This window comes from Cyphomyrmex costatus, unplaced genomic scaffold (genome assembly GCF_001594065.2).
Source record: "Cyphomyrmex costatus isolate MS0001 unplaced genomic scaffold, Ccosl1.0 scaffold112, whole genome shotgun sequence".
Lineage (NCBI taxonomy): Eukaryota > Metazoa > Arthropoda > Insecta > Hymenoptera > Formicidae > Cyphomyrmex > Cyphomyrmex costatus.
The window spans coordinates 2,833,896-2,852,910 of NW_017275086.1; the positions used below are offsets into that span (position 1 = coordinate 2,833,896).

Genomic DNA, 19,015 nt, shown 5'->3' on the forward strand with positions numbered 1-19,015 from the left:
TAGAGAAAAAGAGACTAGTTGCATTAATTGTAATTTTGAAAATGGACAAGTTTTCTTGTTCAATTTACTATAATTTTGTTTGAGATAACCAAAAACTCTGATTGATATGGTCATTTTCAATCAGAAATTTTTCTTAGTGTACGCACCAAGATTCACTTTGGTCGAATAAGATTCTTTTCGCTTATTTTTGTTATTCATATTAATTTTATATCTATTTATTTATTTATTATTATTTACTTTTACTTTACATTAACGATTAATTCTGTTTAAAACCACGTACAATCTTGCTTACTATTACATTTTATGTATAGAATTCAATTTGCAGAAATCCTGATAAAAGTAGCTCTTTATATAAAACACATAAATGAATAAATGAAATAAATAAAAATAGAAGCACAAATAAAATAAATTTTTATGAAATATGAACCATTTATTAAATAATATATTTTCAAGAGAGAAATGTTTTTCTAATATTTTTTATTGTCGATAAAATAACATTATGATAGAATAATTTTTAAGGTACTTTCCCGAGCTATTTTATAACATCGATAAAGCTATCTTTATTTAGAGATAAAACCTATTTCTTCAATTCGTTTCAAAAGCATGATATATAAGATATACGGGGAAAAATTCAGGGAATATCGATCTCATATATTCTTCCGGATGTGTGCATGTGATATCAGGCGCGATACGTGAATGGAAGAATGTTGAATACCATCTAGCTCAAGACACGAGGAATTTAGATATGCAGTTTCCGAGTTTTAGAAGTGTATTTTTATTTCGACGTGCACAGGCATCCGAATACACGGTTTCCATCTTGATATGCGGAGCATAGATTTTCTAACAAATCGCGCGCTAAAGAAGAAGCACGGTACAGAATATATACGTGTAAATCGCATTTTTTCCTTTCTTTTTCGTATTTATTAAAATTCGATATGATTTAGTGCGCTACATGGAGTGAAGGGTTACGAATGCATTGCTGTTTCGCAAGACAACCAGAAAAAGCGCCAAATATGGCCGGCCATTATATCCTCGCGTTCCCGGTGAGGAACGGGCTTTCAATGGCGTCGTGAATCAAAGCTAGTCATTTACCATCGCATGGTCCACCACCCCCCTCGTCTAGCTTACGCCGCTCTTCTATATAGAACACCGACTCTGCGAGAGCATATGTGAATTAATTTGATAGCTGCAAGAAAAGTAGATTCCGTGTACTTTTCCTCTTGCCGAATCGATCTCAACTGAAGAAGGGTTTGTCGCGTTTTGCCAAGTAAAGAAAAAGACGTCAAGATTATATTGCATAAAGAGAGGATTATTTTTATAAGAAAACACTTATTTTATACAAAAAAAAAGAATACGAGGAACTCCTGGAGAGAGAATTTTATTTTATTGCATATAAATTTCCGTAAAATTATTTTATGCCAAATGCAGAATGTCTATCATTTAAATAATAAGGCTTCAGTTTCATTTCTGGAGAACTTCAGGGGTTCTGAAGGTAGTCTGGGAAGGTGCGAATGTTAGATAGATAAATATAACGGACGATAATCGCGCGGTGTATGACATTATAGTCAATAAAGAGAGCATAGCATGTTTATTGATCATTAATTCAGTACTCCCAACGGGGAAAGCAAACACAATTACATTCGGCATCGGTACCCACGGTGTATTATGCTAGGTGTACCATATAATACCGTGTATTCAATAGATGTTTGTGTATTTAATGACAAAAGTTATTCGCTTAATTTCGAAAGAGATCGCTTTTATTGAAACACAGGTGTATATGAACCGTGTTGTAAAATTAAATGTCGCGATCGCTGATCGTCCCTCGCGATTATAAAATCGAAATTTCCAACATAAACGTAATTTATAATATGCCGATGTAATTCCGCCAAGAATACAAGTTTTTTTTTTTAGCTGAACTAATGTACATTTTCAATACTTGAAGTTAAATGAGTGTAAAGAATAAACCTTATAAATATTTTATTAGAAGCCTTATTTTTTATCTTTTTCTTACTGAGAAAAATATTGCTATTTCAAAAATATAATTAATTCAATTAAATGCAACGTTACGGGATTTCAAGCAAATATTTATTAATTCAAACAAATAACATGTTGACATGACTCTCACACGTATATTTAACTTAAATATATAATATATTTGAACTAAATATAATTACTTGAGAGAGAACTCTAAACATATTTAGTTAAGTTAATAATTTTTTTCTGTCCCCCCACACATATAGAAAGGATAATCTGAAGTATCTAAAAATTTAGTTAACAGATTTCAAAATAATTTTATATAAATCATCAAAATAATTGAAATAGAATGTTCAAGCTGGCTAGAATGTCAAAACTTTGCAGCATCGCTCATCGTTTTTGCATTACACACTTAGGTATTTCTACGTAATTATTTTGATGGTCCAACAAAATCATTTTCAGATCAGTATTGAACCAACAATAAATTTTAGATACTTCAGCAAAATTGTTCCCGCATTGAAAATAAAAATAAAAATTCTTTTCGTGTAAGTGTACTTTCTGTACTTTAAAATGAAATAGGTTGGTAATTATGTGATTTGAAATTTGATAAAAAACGAGAAGAAGTTTTAGTGCACAGGAATAAAAAACAAACTTTATATCCATATAGATTAGTTTTTATCAGACATTTTATTCTTTAGCTCGTTTACATTATTGCAAAGAAATAAACATTTTTTATTGATGATCCATCAGACAGAGCTAACAGTTCCGTGCACGGCTACGTGCGCTGCACAAGCACGTTGCACGATTTGCATTCAAATGTAACAGTGGTGTCGTTAGCGGCAACGGCGCGTTAAAAAGCCGGGCGATTAATCAGCGGTAGTGAAGGGCTCCGTATAGTTCCCCGGCGTCAAAGAGACGCGAATAATTCAAGCTGCAGCGGCAGCATCTTGGCCGCGTAAACACTTGACGGCAGGGTACGCTGAATCACGGCTAGGCGTCGGCAGCGTGCATAATGAAATCTGCATTAATACGTATGCTCAGAAAGCCCAAGGGGTAGGAGAGACTGGCGGTCATGTACCAAGCGGGGGGCGGGTTGGCGGTTTGGTACGGCGGTTAGCGACTGGGGGGAACTGAGCGTGTTGGTTTGTGGAGGAAGGCACGGTCTGAAAGCCCTAGTCCAGGAGGACAAGGGGATTCCAAGAGCCACGACACTCGAGCGGGTCTGACCCATTACCAGCGTGTTTGAGGGACGAGCCGCTTTGATGCCGAAAGCCTACTCGAGGAGCAGCTGATGGAGTGCCTGGAGTGCGCGCTTCTCGAATGGGGTCCGTCTCCCGATCCCTCCCTCGCGTCGCGAAACGGATGTCCAACGCGAGTTGTACCGCTATCCACTCAGCCGACAGGCCCCTGTCGAGATCGTTCGCGAATTTATGGCCGCCGTGCCCAGCCAAATTGGGCGAGACCGCGCGCGTTGCGTGTTATTGTCCGCCATCGATCACGTAAGAAAACGTCGGTGCGATTTTACTCAATACGTCTTTGAGATCAAGTTAGGAGAAATTTATTCAGGAAATGTGATGGGCAACGAATATAGATCGATTCACAGATCTGAACGTAAAAACAATTTATATACAGGTGAGGAGTGAGTTCGCTGAAGTATTTAAAAATTTATGCTGCAAGCGATTTCGTAGCAAGGAAAATTTTGCAAGTTGCGTTTGGTTTTTACACAAGCTAAAATTTAAGCTTCGCGCTTGTGTGATGAAGAAAATAATTAAAACTTTACTGCACCCCGATAATTTGCTAATTAAAAGTTTCCCATTTTAATTAAATTAGATCTATTTACATACATGTACATAAATGACAAAATGCTATCTTATCGTTTTTATTTTTTACAGATAAATGTTCGTCTTTTGAAGTAATGTCAAAAGATTTTATTTTATTGCGCTTGTTTTCTACTAATATTTTTAGAAATCTAATTAGCAAATGAACGTGTTGAAACTATTAATATTTATAAATTGTGTGATTTTTACGATATGATATTTTCTTTTTTTCGCCCGCCCTCTCTCTCTCTCTCTCTCTCTCTCTCTCTCTCTCTCTCTCTCTCTTTCTCTCTATTCTCTCTTTCAGAGAGAGAGAGAAAGAGTGAGAGAGAAAGATATATACGTTTTATTATTTTCCCCGATTTTAATTTAAGCAATCGACCGATTAATTTTGGCATCAAAACCGAAACAGAACGGTGGCAGTGCAAATGCGACGTAGAATACCGAGGGTCCTTTTGATAGGAACGGCACTCTGACAGCCGGTATACCCGCTAATGGTCAAACAACGTGGCACGGGATTCGAGTGCTATGATTATGCCACCAGAGCGTACACAAATTGACAGGCATAATTGGTTTAATTTCTGCATGGCGTCCAGCCCATGGAACGCGGCCGTTCGGAATTGTCTGGAAGGACGCTAATACCTTAAAGCCACCCGTCGTTATCGGTACACTTCATCACGAAAATCGATTCCAACAAAGAATTTCCTTAAACGTTAACCTACGTTTAGTGTTTATTTAATAATTAATTAATGATCATGTCAATATTTATGCAATTAAACGGATTCTTAGTAGAGAATGGCTTCTTGATAGAGGAAGATCACCAATATCGACCACTTTGAAAGCTTTAGGAAGTAGCACTTTTTAAAATACTTTTTATAATTTTGCAATAATTGAATTTTTTATAAAATAAGCAAATCTGAATATCTCACAAAATGGGCTTTAAAACTGATACAGTAGGTATAGTAATTAATGTCATGTATTCTTATTTTTTTATTTCACAAGAGTCATTTGAATATATTTAAAATTTTCTAGAATCTTTTTATTCACTTCTTTTATACATAAAATGTTTTTTATTCATTTTATATGCTTACTTTAGGTTGTTCTGCAATAAGAAATAGATTATGTTTTTATCAGTATTAATAAAGTGCAATAATTTCCAAGAAATAAGAGGATGTCTCTTTAGGAGATCTGCGTCAGTATCGGCGACGTTCCTCTACGAAATTACATGAATATTTTTACAAGAAATTAAAACAATCGAACAATCGCGAATGGCAATAATATCCATGTAATTATTTAATACATTCGTACGCATTATTGTAACGCTATATTTATATATTTATGTACAATATTTCACGGTAACTTTTAGGAACTCTCCCTCAATCTGTTAATTTTTCAGCTTCGTCATTAAGTTTACAGCGAAACTCTTTTTAGGGAAATGTGGCTGCGGGTCACGAGCGCGTACTAAACGTATGGCGGAATAAAGGGAAATCCGAAATGGTAGCGTATATTCATTTAATTATTCGGTGCAGAGCTTTAACCAGTCGAGAGGCCCTAGCGCGCGTTTCCGTAATTGTAGTGGTCGTTTATAGTTGAACGACCATCGTCGCATCGCGATTGTGTGTTGTCACGAGCACCACCCTTACTTCCGGTTTGTGCTAAAAGGTCACCGGGGCTGAGGAGGGAGAGCAGTGCTCTCTCGGCTTTTTTTTCCCCCGACACATAAAGCCCTCCATCGTTCCTGTCATCGTGACTCTCGGCGGGATGCCGCATCTCGACGTCTACTTTGAACGTCATTAAAATTTTACAACGGCCAGTGTTGCGTGTACGTCAAGAGCGGGCCTTCCTAACTCCGACGAATAAATTAATAATCGTGATATTGATCCGACTTAATTAGATCGCGGAATGATGTAACGAACGCTTGCTCCGCCTCGGAAACTTATTAATTAATTTTGTATTTACACGACATTATTATATACACATATATTACTTTTTTTTTTTACCGAAACTATTACGCGCGCGGCCTCTCGAACACACGTGAATGTATATACTCGTACATTATTTGCCTTTTATTGAAATACCCGCAATTCTCTCGAAATGTGATAATTGATTTAATTGAAACGAAAACCGCCGGCGGTAATCGACGGCAACTGCCAGCCATTGTTGTAAGTGTTTAAATATGATATTTGAAATGATAAGGGAAATTGAAATATATATTATAAAAAACGTTTTTCTTCTTTATATGTTGACGTGGACACTGACGTGAAAATGCGGTAGCCGAAAGCCCTGGACAAACAGAGATAGACGGTAATCCGCGCGTCGCAAAGAAAGGCTTTTTACACGCCGTTCCGCGGGGTTAACCATATTAACGACACTAAAACGTAATTAGCAATAATTTGAAAGTATAATTCCTTGCATTCAATTAACCACCGACGCGATATAACGGGCATATCCGTAAAGCAACGTAACGCTTGGACGGTAATGGAGTACTTGGCGGTTTTTCAAGCAAAATGACGCAAGACGCATCTACATATGAATAGTAGGAATTCTCAGACGGTTGTGTGCACACGTATACGCATCTACATATTAATGCACGCGTATCCCGGCGTGTATTGTCACGTCGCTGTGTCCGTATAGAGCGTATAGGCATTCGTGTCTGTGCAGCCGGCACTCGTGGGTTAATATAGAGCCGCCGGCTGGAAGGGTCGGTGGTAAGGGGATGGCAGCGCGGCATTACAGCTGTATATCTATCACAGTAGAATAGCGCATTGTGCTAGAAATCGTGATGGCATGCCCATAGGCCGCAAGAACGCCATAAGCGCACCCCCTAATGCGTGAATTATCCTTGATGCATGTCCTCGCGAATCTGGGAAAAAGTAATGACGAAACGTGAGATCGCAACGGTAATTTTGTGTTGGACTGGATAAAAACGACCAGCGTCTTTGGCGCATTTTTATTTAATCCTATAATTAGTATTCGCAGATCCAGTAGATATTTTTCCTATCCAGTGAACATTTTCTTCGACTAGATTAGCATCTTTTCAGTTCTATCAGCGTCTTTCTTATTCAACTCGATACTTTAGAGAGATAGACAGACAGACAGACAGAGGGAGAGTATTTTTCGAACTCTACCTAAATTGATAGTGACAATTTTTATAAAAATGCGCGGACTATTTTCATTACATTTGTGGTGTCGAAAAATAGATAATTAGACTGTGAAAAGTAATGAGTTTTTTTTATTGATTTAAGGCATTTATATTTAATGGACTTGTCAGTTTGAATATTTCAAGGAATTTTGCTTGAGAGTGTTATTTTATAGATTTTATATTGCAATATTACTATTTAATCCTATCAAGTTATGATCGTTTTATTTATGATGTATACGATATTTCGTCTATTTCCGTCCATTTTGACTATACGTTATCTTTCGCATTATTTAAAAAATTGAGTTTCGTAAATGTGTAAGCATATGGAGAAAATGAAATTCATTATTCTAATTTGATATAATTTCGATCTTTGATCGACAATATTGAATTTTTCAATTATGACATGCTATCCTTATTAAGTTTATCGGAGCACGAGTTTTAATCTACTTATTTTATTGGCTACGGTTTATTTACTTACGGCTAATCGTTTGTTACGTCCTGCGTACGCTGCAATATAGGATTAAATTGTACATAACACGAAGTTTAAATCTTCTATAATTATAATTACCATTCGGAGAATTGAAGCGAAAAATTAATAGTCTATAAGTCCACTTTATTTTCGATCTTTGATTTATTAAACAAGGATTATATTAACAATACATTACAATTTCCTAACAATATTCTGTTTCGAGAATCGAAGTATTTTAATTTTTCGATTACAATTTATTTATAAATCCTGACTTTATATTTCATCACTCGGTTTTTGTGTCAATTTGGAAAGAGAAAAGATCGATTCTGCGTTTGATATTTTATAACTGTTTAGCGAGCATACCTCACATACAAACGATCTCGCTTGTCCCGAGGTGCCGATTTTTCAGTTTAGTACGTTCACCCCTTCGCGATGGCACTCGCTGATTTCACACTTGATGCACCCAACGAATGAACCGCGCGTATCGAATATTCATATCGGTCGTGACTCGCAGGGCGTTATCACACCTGCTACCAAAGTACAGGCACGGTGCTGAAAGGACGTGTATAACGCTATGAATACGAGAGCGTATCAATTAAGGGAAAAATAGATTTCTCTTTTATCTCAACGCTTATGATTTGATTTTCGTAGATCGAGATTTATCGGGAATTTTTCTTCTCCCTTTTTTTTAACATATGGATGTACGACTGTAGAAGTGGCAGGTGACATACCTATACAAAATAAAGTTAAATCCTAGTTGAGATATTTTTCGCGATAAGCTATTTACAGGTTTTTAAGATGCTATTGTTATTAAATTGATGATCAATTAATATAATTGTGAATTACTCCTTACCTAATAGAACTGATAAATGTATTTGTGTCATATGAATATTACCATAAACATCAAGACCTGCTCTAACTAAAAATGGCTTTCTTCTTTTCTCTTATTTGTGTTTAAAACAGAAGTTTATACACTCGATGTAGTTAATACAGGAACTGCTGCTTGCGAAGGCGATGGGGACTGTTTGTAATCAGATCCGGACAAAGTTTGCATACGAGACAATTTCGTGTGTCCAGTCGGGTAGCTTGCATTGCAATTGCAAGATAGCCTCGTGCAGGTCCAGGCCAATAGGTTAACTAGTGTCGTCGGATCAGTTGCTATTACTGTTATGCCGGTGTCGTGTGTGTACAATATCGTATCGAATTACTGTAACGTAAAATAAATCTGATATTGCATATTCAATATTAAAAGAAAATCGTACAAACCAAACAAAAGTCAAGCGCAGTTAGTGACGCGCAAAATTAAATCAGTTATATTTAGAGATATAAAAACTTATATATGCAATATTATGAAAACGTGCTATGTTCAATGTCGTTTATGTAAATTGTAAAAAAGTTTTAAAAAAAATTATCCAATTATTATACTTGCATTCTTCCACGTAAAATTATTTTAATGGTGTATGTCGAGAATTGTGGATTCTCTCTCTACATACAATATGATAAGTATACAATGGAATAACTGTTTCTTAACAACAGTTATTTTTTACTGAGCTTTTACATGAAAAAAGAACATTGCTTTTTCAACAAATTTCATTATTTTTCAGTTTTTAAAATCTCTACTTTGAATTTCTTATATGTATAATAAGTTTTGTAGTATATTTAATACGGTATAAGGAATTTAAATATCTTTTGGCAAAATAGGAAAATTAATGTGATGGTGGTAAAGCCGCTTTATTATTAAAACAACAAAATTTATTGGCACATATTTAAAGTAAACAAAAAGTAATAAATTATTTGTAGAGTTTTTAGAAAAATGAAATCATTAACTTCTTAAAATCTGTATAGGCGATAAAACATTTTTTATTTTATATTTTTTTTTCAATAGCTAAACATACATAAAAGAATCAATCATTCAAATGTTGAGAAATAGAAATAAAGTAATATTATATCTTTACGGCTAATTATATTACTTAAATTAAATTATGACGTTATTCTCTCAAGTGGGATATCGTAAGCATATAAATGACACCTCTTCATGAAGTTCGTACACGTAGTATTTTTTGTTAATCCGTTCCTCGACGACGATTAACTTCAGATGCACGTAAAAATTATCTTCATCGAGACTGTCGTCGAGACCGCTTAAAGAGAGGATAATGCGTTTACCGAATGCGCGGCTGTGTTTGCGGGCTCGTCGTAGTCTTCGTAGAGGGTGGTGATTATGCTCTAGTGGCGGGCAAAGTGGCGGGTAAAGCACGAGGAGGCGGTCGTGAAGGAGGCATCGGGTCGGGATGAGAGGCAGAGTGCAGAAGATACGTCGAGATCGGATGGTACACGTGAAGTGAAGGTGCTCAGAGGAAGAGAGGGCCAGCTCGGCACTTCGCGGGTTACCCGCGGTGAATTCCGAATTTCCAGGGCGTAGCAAATTTCAGAAAGCTTGGCTATATACCGCCTTGGCTCGGTCGTCAAGTAGGATTTTGCTCGCCCGTGACAACGAATTTCGGGATCGCCGTGTAGATAAGAGCCGCAGAATTTTATCCCGGCTTGGGATAATGGAAGGACGGAGGGAGGTACATCGTATTTCTGAATAAAAACTCGTGCTTGAAAAACGCAAAAAAAGAATGTCAGTAAAGTGTCTTTTATTTGTCACCCGGACTATTCTACTTCTTTCTTAACAAATACTTTATATCACGCAAATATTATGTACACGTAATAGTTTTTATTATGTATTTCTAATAGATTTAAAATATTATGTAATATTTTTATATAATCTTTAGCATAAAACTATTTTATTAACATTACATTAAGTTAGCAGCTAGTATATTCGTGTATTCGATATTTCGATACATAAAACAGAATTTTGTATGCTGTATATAAATTATTTCGGATAGAAAGAAAGGGGCTTAAAACGTGAAAGATATTTTTAATGTGACTTTATAATACTCGGAACAAAGTTGTTACGATCTGTATCAGCGATAATATAATGAGCACGCTGAAAGCTGATTTGTCGATAGAATGCTTCTTAATAATAATTTCTCTCTTCGGTCTTATTGATTGGTCGTATAAGATAACCTAAAAGAAAAAAGTTATTAGGAAAAAATCCTATTTATTAACTTTATTAATAATAAAAGTATTCGACTGTTTTAACTTTAATAAATTAAAATTTATTCTGGCATCTGCGATTAAGGAGTAACGCCACTCTAGAATTTTCAAAATAATCAACAAATTTTTTTTTGTTTAAATGATGCCTTAGAGTCTTAAAAATAATGTACACTTGGCCCCGTAGTGCGATAAAATTTTTAAGTACTTATTTCGAAACCGAAACTGCCTTCGCTCGATTAATAAGAAAAGATTCGTGATACTCGTGGCAGAAGGTAAAAGAGGCCATGATATTGTTAAAATCGGTCAGAAAAGACGCAGAGTAAGAGAATTTGGAAGGTGAAATGTATGATGCAGGCATTGCCGACTAGACGTATATAAAAAAAATTTATACTATTTTAGTACTTAAAATTTTAAACGCGTTTTTCTCGAAACAATGTTTTTCAAGTTGGCCGGAAACATAACTCCAACAATTTTTGAACGATTCAATTCAAATTTTAACAGTAGCTTTGTAATTAGATTTTACACAGAAGTACGTAGGAGTTTTTTTGATATCTGTCAACTTTTTTGTTATAAACAATTTACGATGAAATTTTTTACTGAAAAATGAATTTTTTCTTCAAATAAGCATTTTTTCAAAATTCCCTACGTACTTCTGTAGCCAATTATATATAGTTTACAAAAAATTTTGGTTTTTTGTTCCGGATTGAAAATTGTGGGAGAAACTTTTCCGGCCGTGAAGCCCTTTCAGCGAGAGGTGGTCTCGAGTTTCGTATTATGCAGCCGCCATTTTGTTTAAAAATGTTAATTAAAAAATTTTTTTATTTGCTTCAGAACATGTATAATACACTCCTATAAACAGATTTTCCATTTCCTTTATTGTATCTCCGTAAAAAATTATCAAAAACATGTCTTTTTTTTCGAGCTCTAGAGTGGCGTTACCCCTTAATTATACATTCGCGTCATACGCAAGCTAGATTTGTAATTGTAAATTTTTTAATTTATTATCAGGTATTTCAAGAAAAAATAAATAAAAATACTGATCTTTGTGTCTTGAGTATTATTAATACAAAATCTTTGAATATATATATATATATATATAACTAATTAATACGTATAATTAAAATTATTAAATTTTATTGTTTAGAATATGTTGGTAAAAATTGTAGTTAAATACCTGATTTTTCTTATAAAATCAGTCGTAGAGTCTTGAAATATATTCGTGCATTAAATTTCATGAAGTTTGAATGAATGCTTCCTGAACTCTCCACAGACTGCTGTTTTCGTACCTAACTTCCACTTCTGTTTACCCGCGATAAATATTGAAACTTTCAGTTTGCATGTAAAAACCGTCAATCAAACGTCGAAATAAGTCACTTCGCTGATTCACATAATTTCTTCTTTCTTAAGTTCCTTGTTGGAAAGTTAGGTCAATGGAATTAACTTTATTCCCAGTTTCATTATTATGATTGTCTTAAAGGCTCAAATTAAGATAACAGAAAATGAGCAAATCAAAATAAGAATTATCGACACATAAAAGTTGCAAAAGTGTATAGCAGAATGATCAATAAATTTTAATAAAAATAAATATTAATTTTTTATTAGTACCATGGACTATTTTTATATAGAAGAATTTATTTAAATATATCTGACATATGTATATTATTACATGTATAAATGTTTGCATATCAATTGAATATATTATTCATATTCTTATAATAATTATTCGCTTAATATTCGCTTGGATAAGACACATACGATTATAGTGCCTTCTAGTTTATTTTTACTCTTTCATTTCGAAAACTTATTAATATGCATGCACTTTCCTTAATTTACTCTCTTCATGTCAATATTGTATTAATCAACTGCAATCTATCGATGCTACTTCATCGAATCGAAATAGAAATTTGAATTTAATCTCTAGTTGTGAAATAGAATTGCAAACACGATATAATTTTTTAATGTCTAATACGAATTTTCTATGTCAATGAGATAGACTATATAGTACATGGACTATATGGTACATGGTAGTTTATTGATGCAATATCGACAAGCAAAAATGAAATTACGAAAAGTACATTTATATTGAACTTTGAACATTGTAGAGCAAAAATGGATTATAATAAAATTTTCATTAGATCTACTTTTATCTAAAATGAAACAGAATTACATTTTAAATGATATATAATTTTTTTTATTGCATGATGAAAAAGTGGGAAAGAGAGATTTCTTCTTCGATGAGCGAAGAAGTTACTAAGAGAAAAATATATCCCGCTAAAAGGCAGAAACGATGAGAGGATGCTGTACTGAAGAAAGGGGAGCGGTCGGTACAGGAGAATTTTACGAAAATGAGAAGAAAGAGAGAATCTTTCCTATTCCTAGTAGTACGAGTCGTACTTTGATCAGTCGCAGTGGATTTACACTCACTCTCAGCAATCCTCTCGCTTCCTCTTGTCGCGTCGCCTTATCTTTTTCTTTCTCACATATCTCACATCGTTCTCTTATCCCCGTATCCCTCCTTCCTCATATACTCGCCCTTATCTGTCGTGCTGTAGCAGCATATCCCGGCGTCTTTGAAGAAGAACTCGCGCGTCGCGGACATTTCAGATGCCTTAGGCACAACCGGAAGTGCCGTTGCAATGCCATTACTTGCAGAAAGAAACAGATATACGGATATAGTGAAGAATGACAGGATGGTGGGAAAACAAAGAGGGGACTACGAGAAAAAAAAAGAGAGAGAGGGAGGGAGGGAATATGAAAAGAAAGAAGGGATGAAAAGGAGGGAGAGAGAAAATATTGTAAAGAAAAGCGATCGCGGCGAAATCCTTTTCTTCGCGAGAAAGACACGTACACGTCGTCGGTGTCTTTTCCGCGCCTTATCCAGCATACAAAACTTATAGCATGTGACATTCGCAGGAAATGAGACACGAAACGAGATGTATGTCCCAAAAACAAGATACATTTTACGAGCGACTTGGTTTCCATTTCTCTATAAACTGAACGCTACTCTCCTGTGTGCACGCGATAGATCCCATCTTGCGACTTACCTGCATACACTTATTCGTGCAGATTTTTAGTCTAAAACAATAAGTCGCGATCCTTGTTATTAAATTTTGTGGTTGTAGCAGTTGCAACGAAAAAGAACATTTGTTGTAACAATAATATAATACATATTTGATCTACATTTTATATATGGAAAAATACGAGGGTAAAGGTGAAATGTTAAAAGATATGATCAGGTATCGAAGAAAACTTTATTCTCGCAAAAGTTCAATATTTCTATAAAAAGTGTGTATACTATGAGAGAATATTTCCGTTTACAAAAAACGAAGATTCTAACGTAAGAAGGCGCACAAAAATGTCAGAGGAAAAGTGCATCCACATATGGTATGCGCTTAAGAATCTTGGTGCCTCTGAAGATTTATATACTCGCGTAAGAATGTGATTTAATAGGTATGTGTTCGATAAATATTTTTGGAATATTTATTCAGGGCATAAAAGACGGAGCCGAATATACCTCGAACATGCAGATCACATTCTGGAATCTTTCATCGTTTGCTTCAATTTCTAACGATATCCAACATACATAAAGTTAAGAATTTATAAAGGCAAAAGTTATAAAAGACTTAAATATGAGTTTATTTACTTCTCTTAAAACATAAGTATAAGGACGATGTTAAAAAGAGGCCGATTTTGCTCAAAAAGTGTAAAAGAAATATTACGTTTTGGTAAATTTTGATCTCTTGAACACGATAAAATCGTTAACGTCTTTGATGAAAAATTTGTATCTATTATTTGCATTTTATATGGGTTTATATAAAAAGCTTAATACAATTAAAAGCTTAATACAATTATATTTAATACATCGAGAGTTTAGCCGTTTAATTAGCTGCAGTAAAGCTGGTAACGGTCGACCAGAGACGTGATTGTAGCGAGTCGATCTCGAGGGTAGATAGAAGTATGGAGCAAAGGAGGGAAACGACGTGGTACGACGCGTCGTCGGGCACGAAATGTTCCGGAATCTAAACTCTAAACTAGAGAATTTGTTCGTGCGGGGACGGAATTTGTCGGCGTGATCGCGTTGCGGGAGATACGATTATGCTCACGGCACGATTTCACTGGGAAGTAATTTCTTTGTGGTTTTCTGTTGCAGATACAAGTCTATGGCTTTAACGCCGAACTGTATCACAACATGAGCGAGGCACAGCATAAAAGTCAGGGGCTGGTGGCGATCTCGTTAATGGTGCAGGTGAGTGAATTTTCCATCGACGATACACCCGACGAAAGTTTCGTTCATTTTTCAAATTATTTCAGTCCGCAAAAAAGTTTCTCGCACGTAACTTCCTTCGCTATAAATTTTTACAGTCATTTAATCTCGCACGTCATTAATAAAAACGTAAGTAATTAAATCGCGCGGATATTAGCTTTCTTGTATTTAGTGGAATCGCGAAAGCATACAGCCATGTTCAAAATTATTAGGCATATTTAAATTTCATAACTCTGTATGTAGATTAAAATAAATACGACAAATTTATTAATAACATATTTGTTTATTAATAAATTATCAATATTTAGTATTTTATTACGCTTTTTTCATAACTACTGCAATATTCTTTTCGTAAACTTTTTAATAACTTTTTGTAAATGGATTTCGTTATTTGTTTTTATAATCGCAATTTGTCTTGTTTTAAAATGCATTTTTGATTACGGATTCTTTCTTTAAGTGAATCCGTAAATGTTTAATCGGTTTGATGTTAGAATTTTGTAAATTACCAATTTATGACTCTAATTCTATTTTTTTTAAACCACGTCATACTTACTAACATAGCATTTATAAATACAGTTACGCAATGAATTCTCCAAGAAAATATAAATACATGAATCGTAACTTATTCCAAGAAAGGAAAAGTAATCCGTTATTTTTTTAGATGATTATTAATTAATAGAATATCTCATTATTTTACATATAACTGTGTGTACGGTTCTGGAAAAATAAACAAAATCTGAATTAAGATTTTATAATATTAACTTTAAAATTTTGTGTAATGTTTTTGAAAATTAAAGAATTAAGATTAAAAAATTATTAATACTCTTTATTTAAGTAACTGTTTTTATTTCGTACTATCTACATGAATTCGTAAAAATAGCTGCTCAATATACATCAAATTCGGTGTTAAATAGAATGCAATAAATCCGACAACGGTCGGCGAGGTGTACTGGTATTTTTGACGTATAATTGATGTATGCCGTAATCAATTAATATCATATATAACAACGTATAACTATTAAAAAATATACATGTCTAAATTGATTTACATGATCTATCGTTTTCTAACTAAACGCCATGTTTAGTTAGACGGACGATGTAAATTGATAATTATGTTGGTTGTTAACACCTTCGCCAGCTTTCCATCTCCCGACTCTTGTCAAGCCATCGTGTTATGGCGAAGCCGTTTCTAACAGGGCGCATATCGTGATACTAACTTTCTAAACTTCGGACCGCACTTAGCTTCCCCTTACAAATGCATTCGGCATATCAGAGATTACGGTAGTTAGCACGTAACAGATGCTACGTAGTCTCGCTAACAACGCTTGCCTTGTAACGAATAAATGACGAACATTCGATTACGTTGATTCTCTCGAGTTCGCAAATATTTTCGTGGGAATTTTCATCAGAATTATGCATCAAAATAAATTGCTAGAAAAAATAATTTGGTACAGGATAAATTTCGATTAATTTTGTAAAATTTCATGGAGAATAATACGTTGAGAGAAGGATGTAACAAATGTTTTCGACACGAATAAAATAACTTTAGGGAAAATCGCATATAAAATGTTACTCTCAAAGTACGCGCGTGTGCACTACAGGTACAAAGTTTTCCAAACGGGCATTAATTACATCACGAGAGCGAGGGCGAACATTACCTGTTATTTTTTCAAGCAGCAAACCCCGGCAGTCCCTCAGCAGTCCCGGCACGTTTCCAACTAACAATATCATTATTATAGCATAATCATTTCAGTCGGAGGCTGCGAGCAAACACGCGGTAAGTTTTCCAAGACGCGCGGCGTTTAACGCAGGAATAAATTTCGAAGTTTTGAGAAGCCTTCTCTGGCCGGCTAAAGCTTTGTCGCGGTTCTCTCTTATCCTTTGTTTGTTTCTCTCTTCCACGTCCTTTCTTACCACGTCCTCGTTAGTTCATTCCTTGTCATTTCACTCGTTAAAATCATACTTCAAGACCATTCTTTGTAAAATAGACAATCGCGATGGTTATATCCACTGGATAAGTGTACATAAATCGATGAATCAACAAATCATAAATTGTAATTTTATGCAAGTTTCGATTGATAAATTTTTATTCACTAAAAGAAATTTAAAAATTGATGAATTTTGATATTACGAGTTATAAATAAATTATAAAGAATTTTTTAATAATTTTATCTGAATGCGACAATAACGAATTGTCTTAGGATTATATGTTAATACTTTGATAATGACAAAATTGTTAATGTAGATATAGCTTCAACCAATATACTGTGAAACGTAATACAAAATGTAACATGATATTGTAAATGTAATTTTAGAATTATTTTACAAATATTTACATACACATACATGTATACGTATACAATAAATACTTGTAATTAAATTACATGTATAAGATCACATTACATTTCGTATCGCATTTCATTATGTAGCATCATACATTTGTGCTTTTTACAATAAATGAATTTGCCATTGTATTTTTTCTTTGTGTAACAACAGTATCATCGGATATATTAAATGTATGTATGTGAAAACTGTAAATCAGTTCGTATCGATATTGGCGATCAAAGCAGACACGATTTTAATATCATACCGAACCGTTTTCCATTTGTATTTTCCTCTTCAAATAACGGATTTATTATCGCGAAGCAATTATTTTGCTTCAACGCTCATGGACCGCTTTCTCGACAGCTTCCTTCGGATCATCTACACAAACTCCTTCCAGTCCAATAGAAATATTATGTTATATCTCTTCTTTCACAAGATTTTTCGCTCTCTATTTTTCACCGACAGAAATCTATCTTTACATCATTTGCACAAATATCGTAATTAATGAATAATAAATTTGCTTTAATCTGACATTTGAATTTTTTGTGCTATCTCCATAACACATTATCGTGAGATTGAAAAAGGAAGAAATCTTTCCAGATTTATTTATACAAGTAAATTTATAATTCAAAAATGAACTACGGGAAGGAAAAACTTTTCAGCGAAACCAGAAATTTCAAGGGGATTACAATTTTTTTAACGGGTTTTTATAAAAAGTTATTCCGTTAAATAAATAGAATTCGACACGAAACTATGTGTTTATTAAATATATATGTTACGTATTTTTTGTTCGTAGTATAAAAACTACGAGTGGACTGATGAGTTTTTAGCTGTGTTATTCGAACAGAAATGGAGAAACGCGAGTGGAGAAACCGTTTACATATTTTCTGTCAGTGGAAAGCGGAATAGTTTTATACTTTATAATAATCTAAAATGAAAAAGATTATCGTCACGTGATGTATTTTTCTTGCCTTTCCCCCGAGAAAGAATATAAAACATGCAATAACTATTGCCGATCTGAACTGTATTTACCTTCGGAATAACTTTGAAACTTTTAGTGACGACCTTCTGTCTCCACTCACTCACACTCTCTTTCAGCGAGCGCCCTTTTTCCGTCCGCTTTCCGCCCTCTTTAGCAACTTAGCCTTCGAAACCGCGGCTACATGGTAGTATAACGAAAACGATAAAATAAGAGTGGAAAGGAGAAAAAGGAAGGGGGGGGGGAGAAAGGGAAAGAGAAGCTGTATGCGTTGTAACGACTACGTGTTATAACGACGCACTTTGACTCCGCTTGCAGCCGTCGACAAACGACAGCAACTTCTAAATATTTTTAAGAGGAGGTTTACGAGCGCTCTCTAAGACGACAACGATGGCCGTAAGACGATGAAAAGGATTCGTCGACGCGATAATACCGAACATAATAGCGCTTTTTCCGCTAGAATTTACAGCCATGTCTGTACATGCACTTTTACATTAGCTCTTGTTGCTTGCCAGCCCGTCTGCTGATTAATAAGACAGATAAGTATAAATATTCATGACTCAGCTTCCGCGGAAATAGTGCAAAAGATTTTTCAGTTATTACATATTCCAGTAAATTAAAATATTCCACTAGAAGAAGAAATGTGAATAATGGATTCTGTTCAGTTAAAGTTACTTACTTGTGAGAGCAAAAATGGTTATAATTACTATAATTTAACTATAATTTATTATTATTTTCGATTAAATATAATATATTTTTAGGTAAAATTACAAAATTATTATTACTACACGGAGGAAGAACGGTTTTACTAAAGTATTAAAAAATTTAGCGAGATACTGAAAATAAAATTTGTTGGACTATCAAAATAATCACGTAAAACGCTTAAACTAATTAGCAAAACGTTTTTAGCAGTATTACTCATTATACGTTTCTATATAATTATTTT

General features: G+C 34.3%; 1 protein-coding gene across 1 annotated transcript in view; it reads left to right on the top strand.

The window, feature by feature from the left end:
- CARPA (Carbonic anhydrase-related protein A) overlaps positions 1-19,015 on the top strand; it is a 104,030-nt gene that overhangs the window by 58,810 nt on the left and 26,205 nt on the right. The window contains exon 6 of the mRNA XM_018543233.1: positions 14,652-14,747. Coding sequence (XP_018398735.1) covers positions 14,652-14,747 — 96 coding nt within the window. The remainder of the gene's footprint in view (positions 1-14,651; positions 14,748-19,015) is intronic.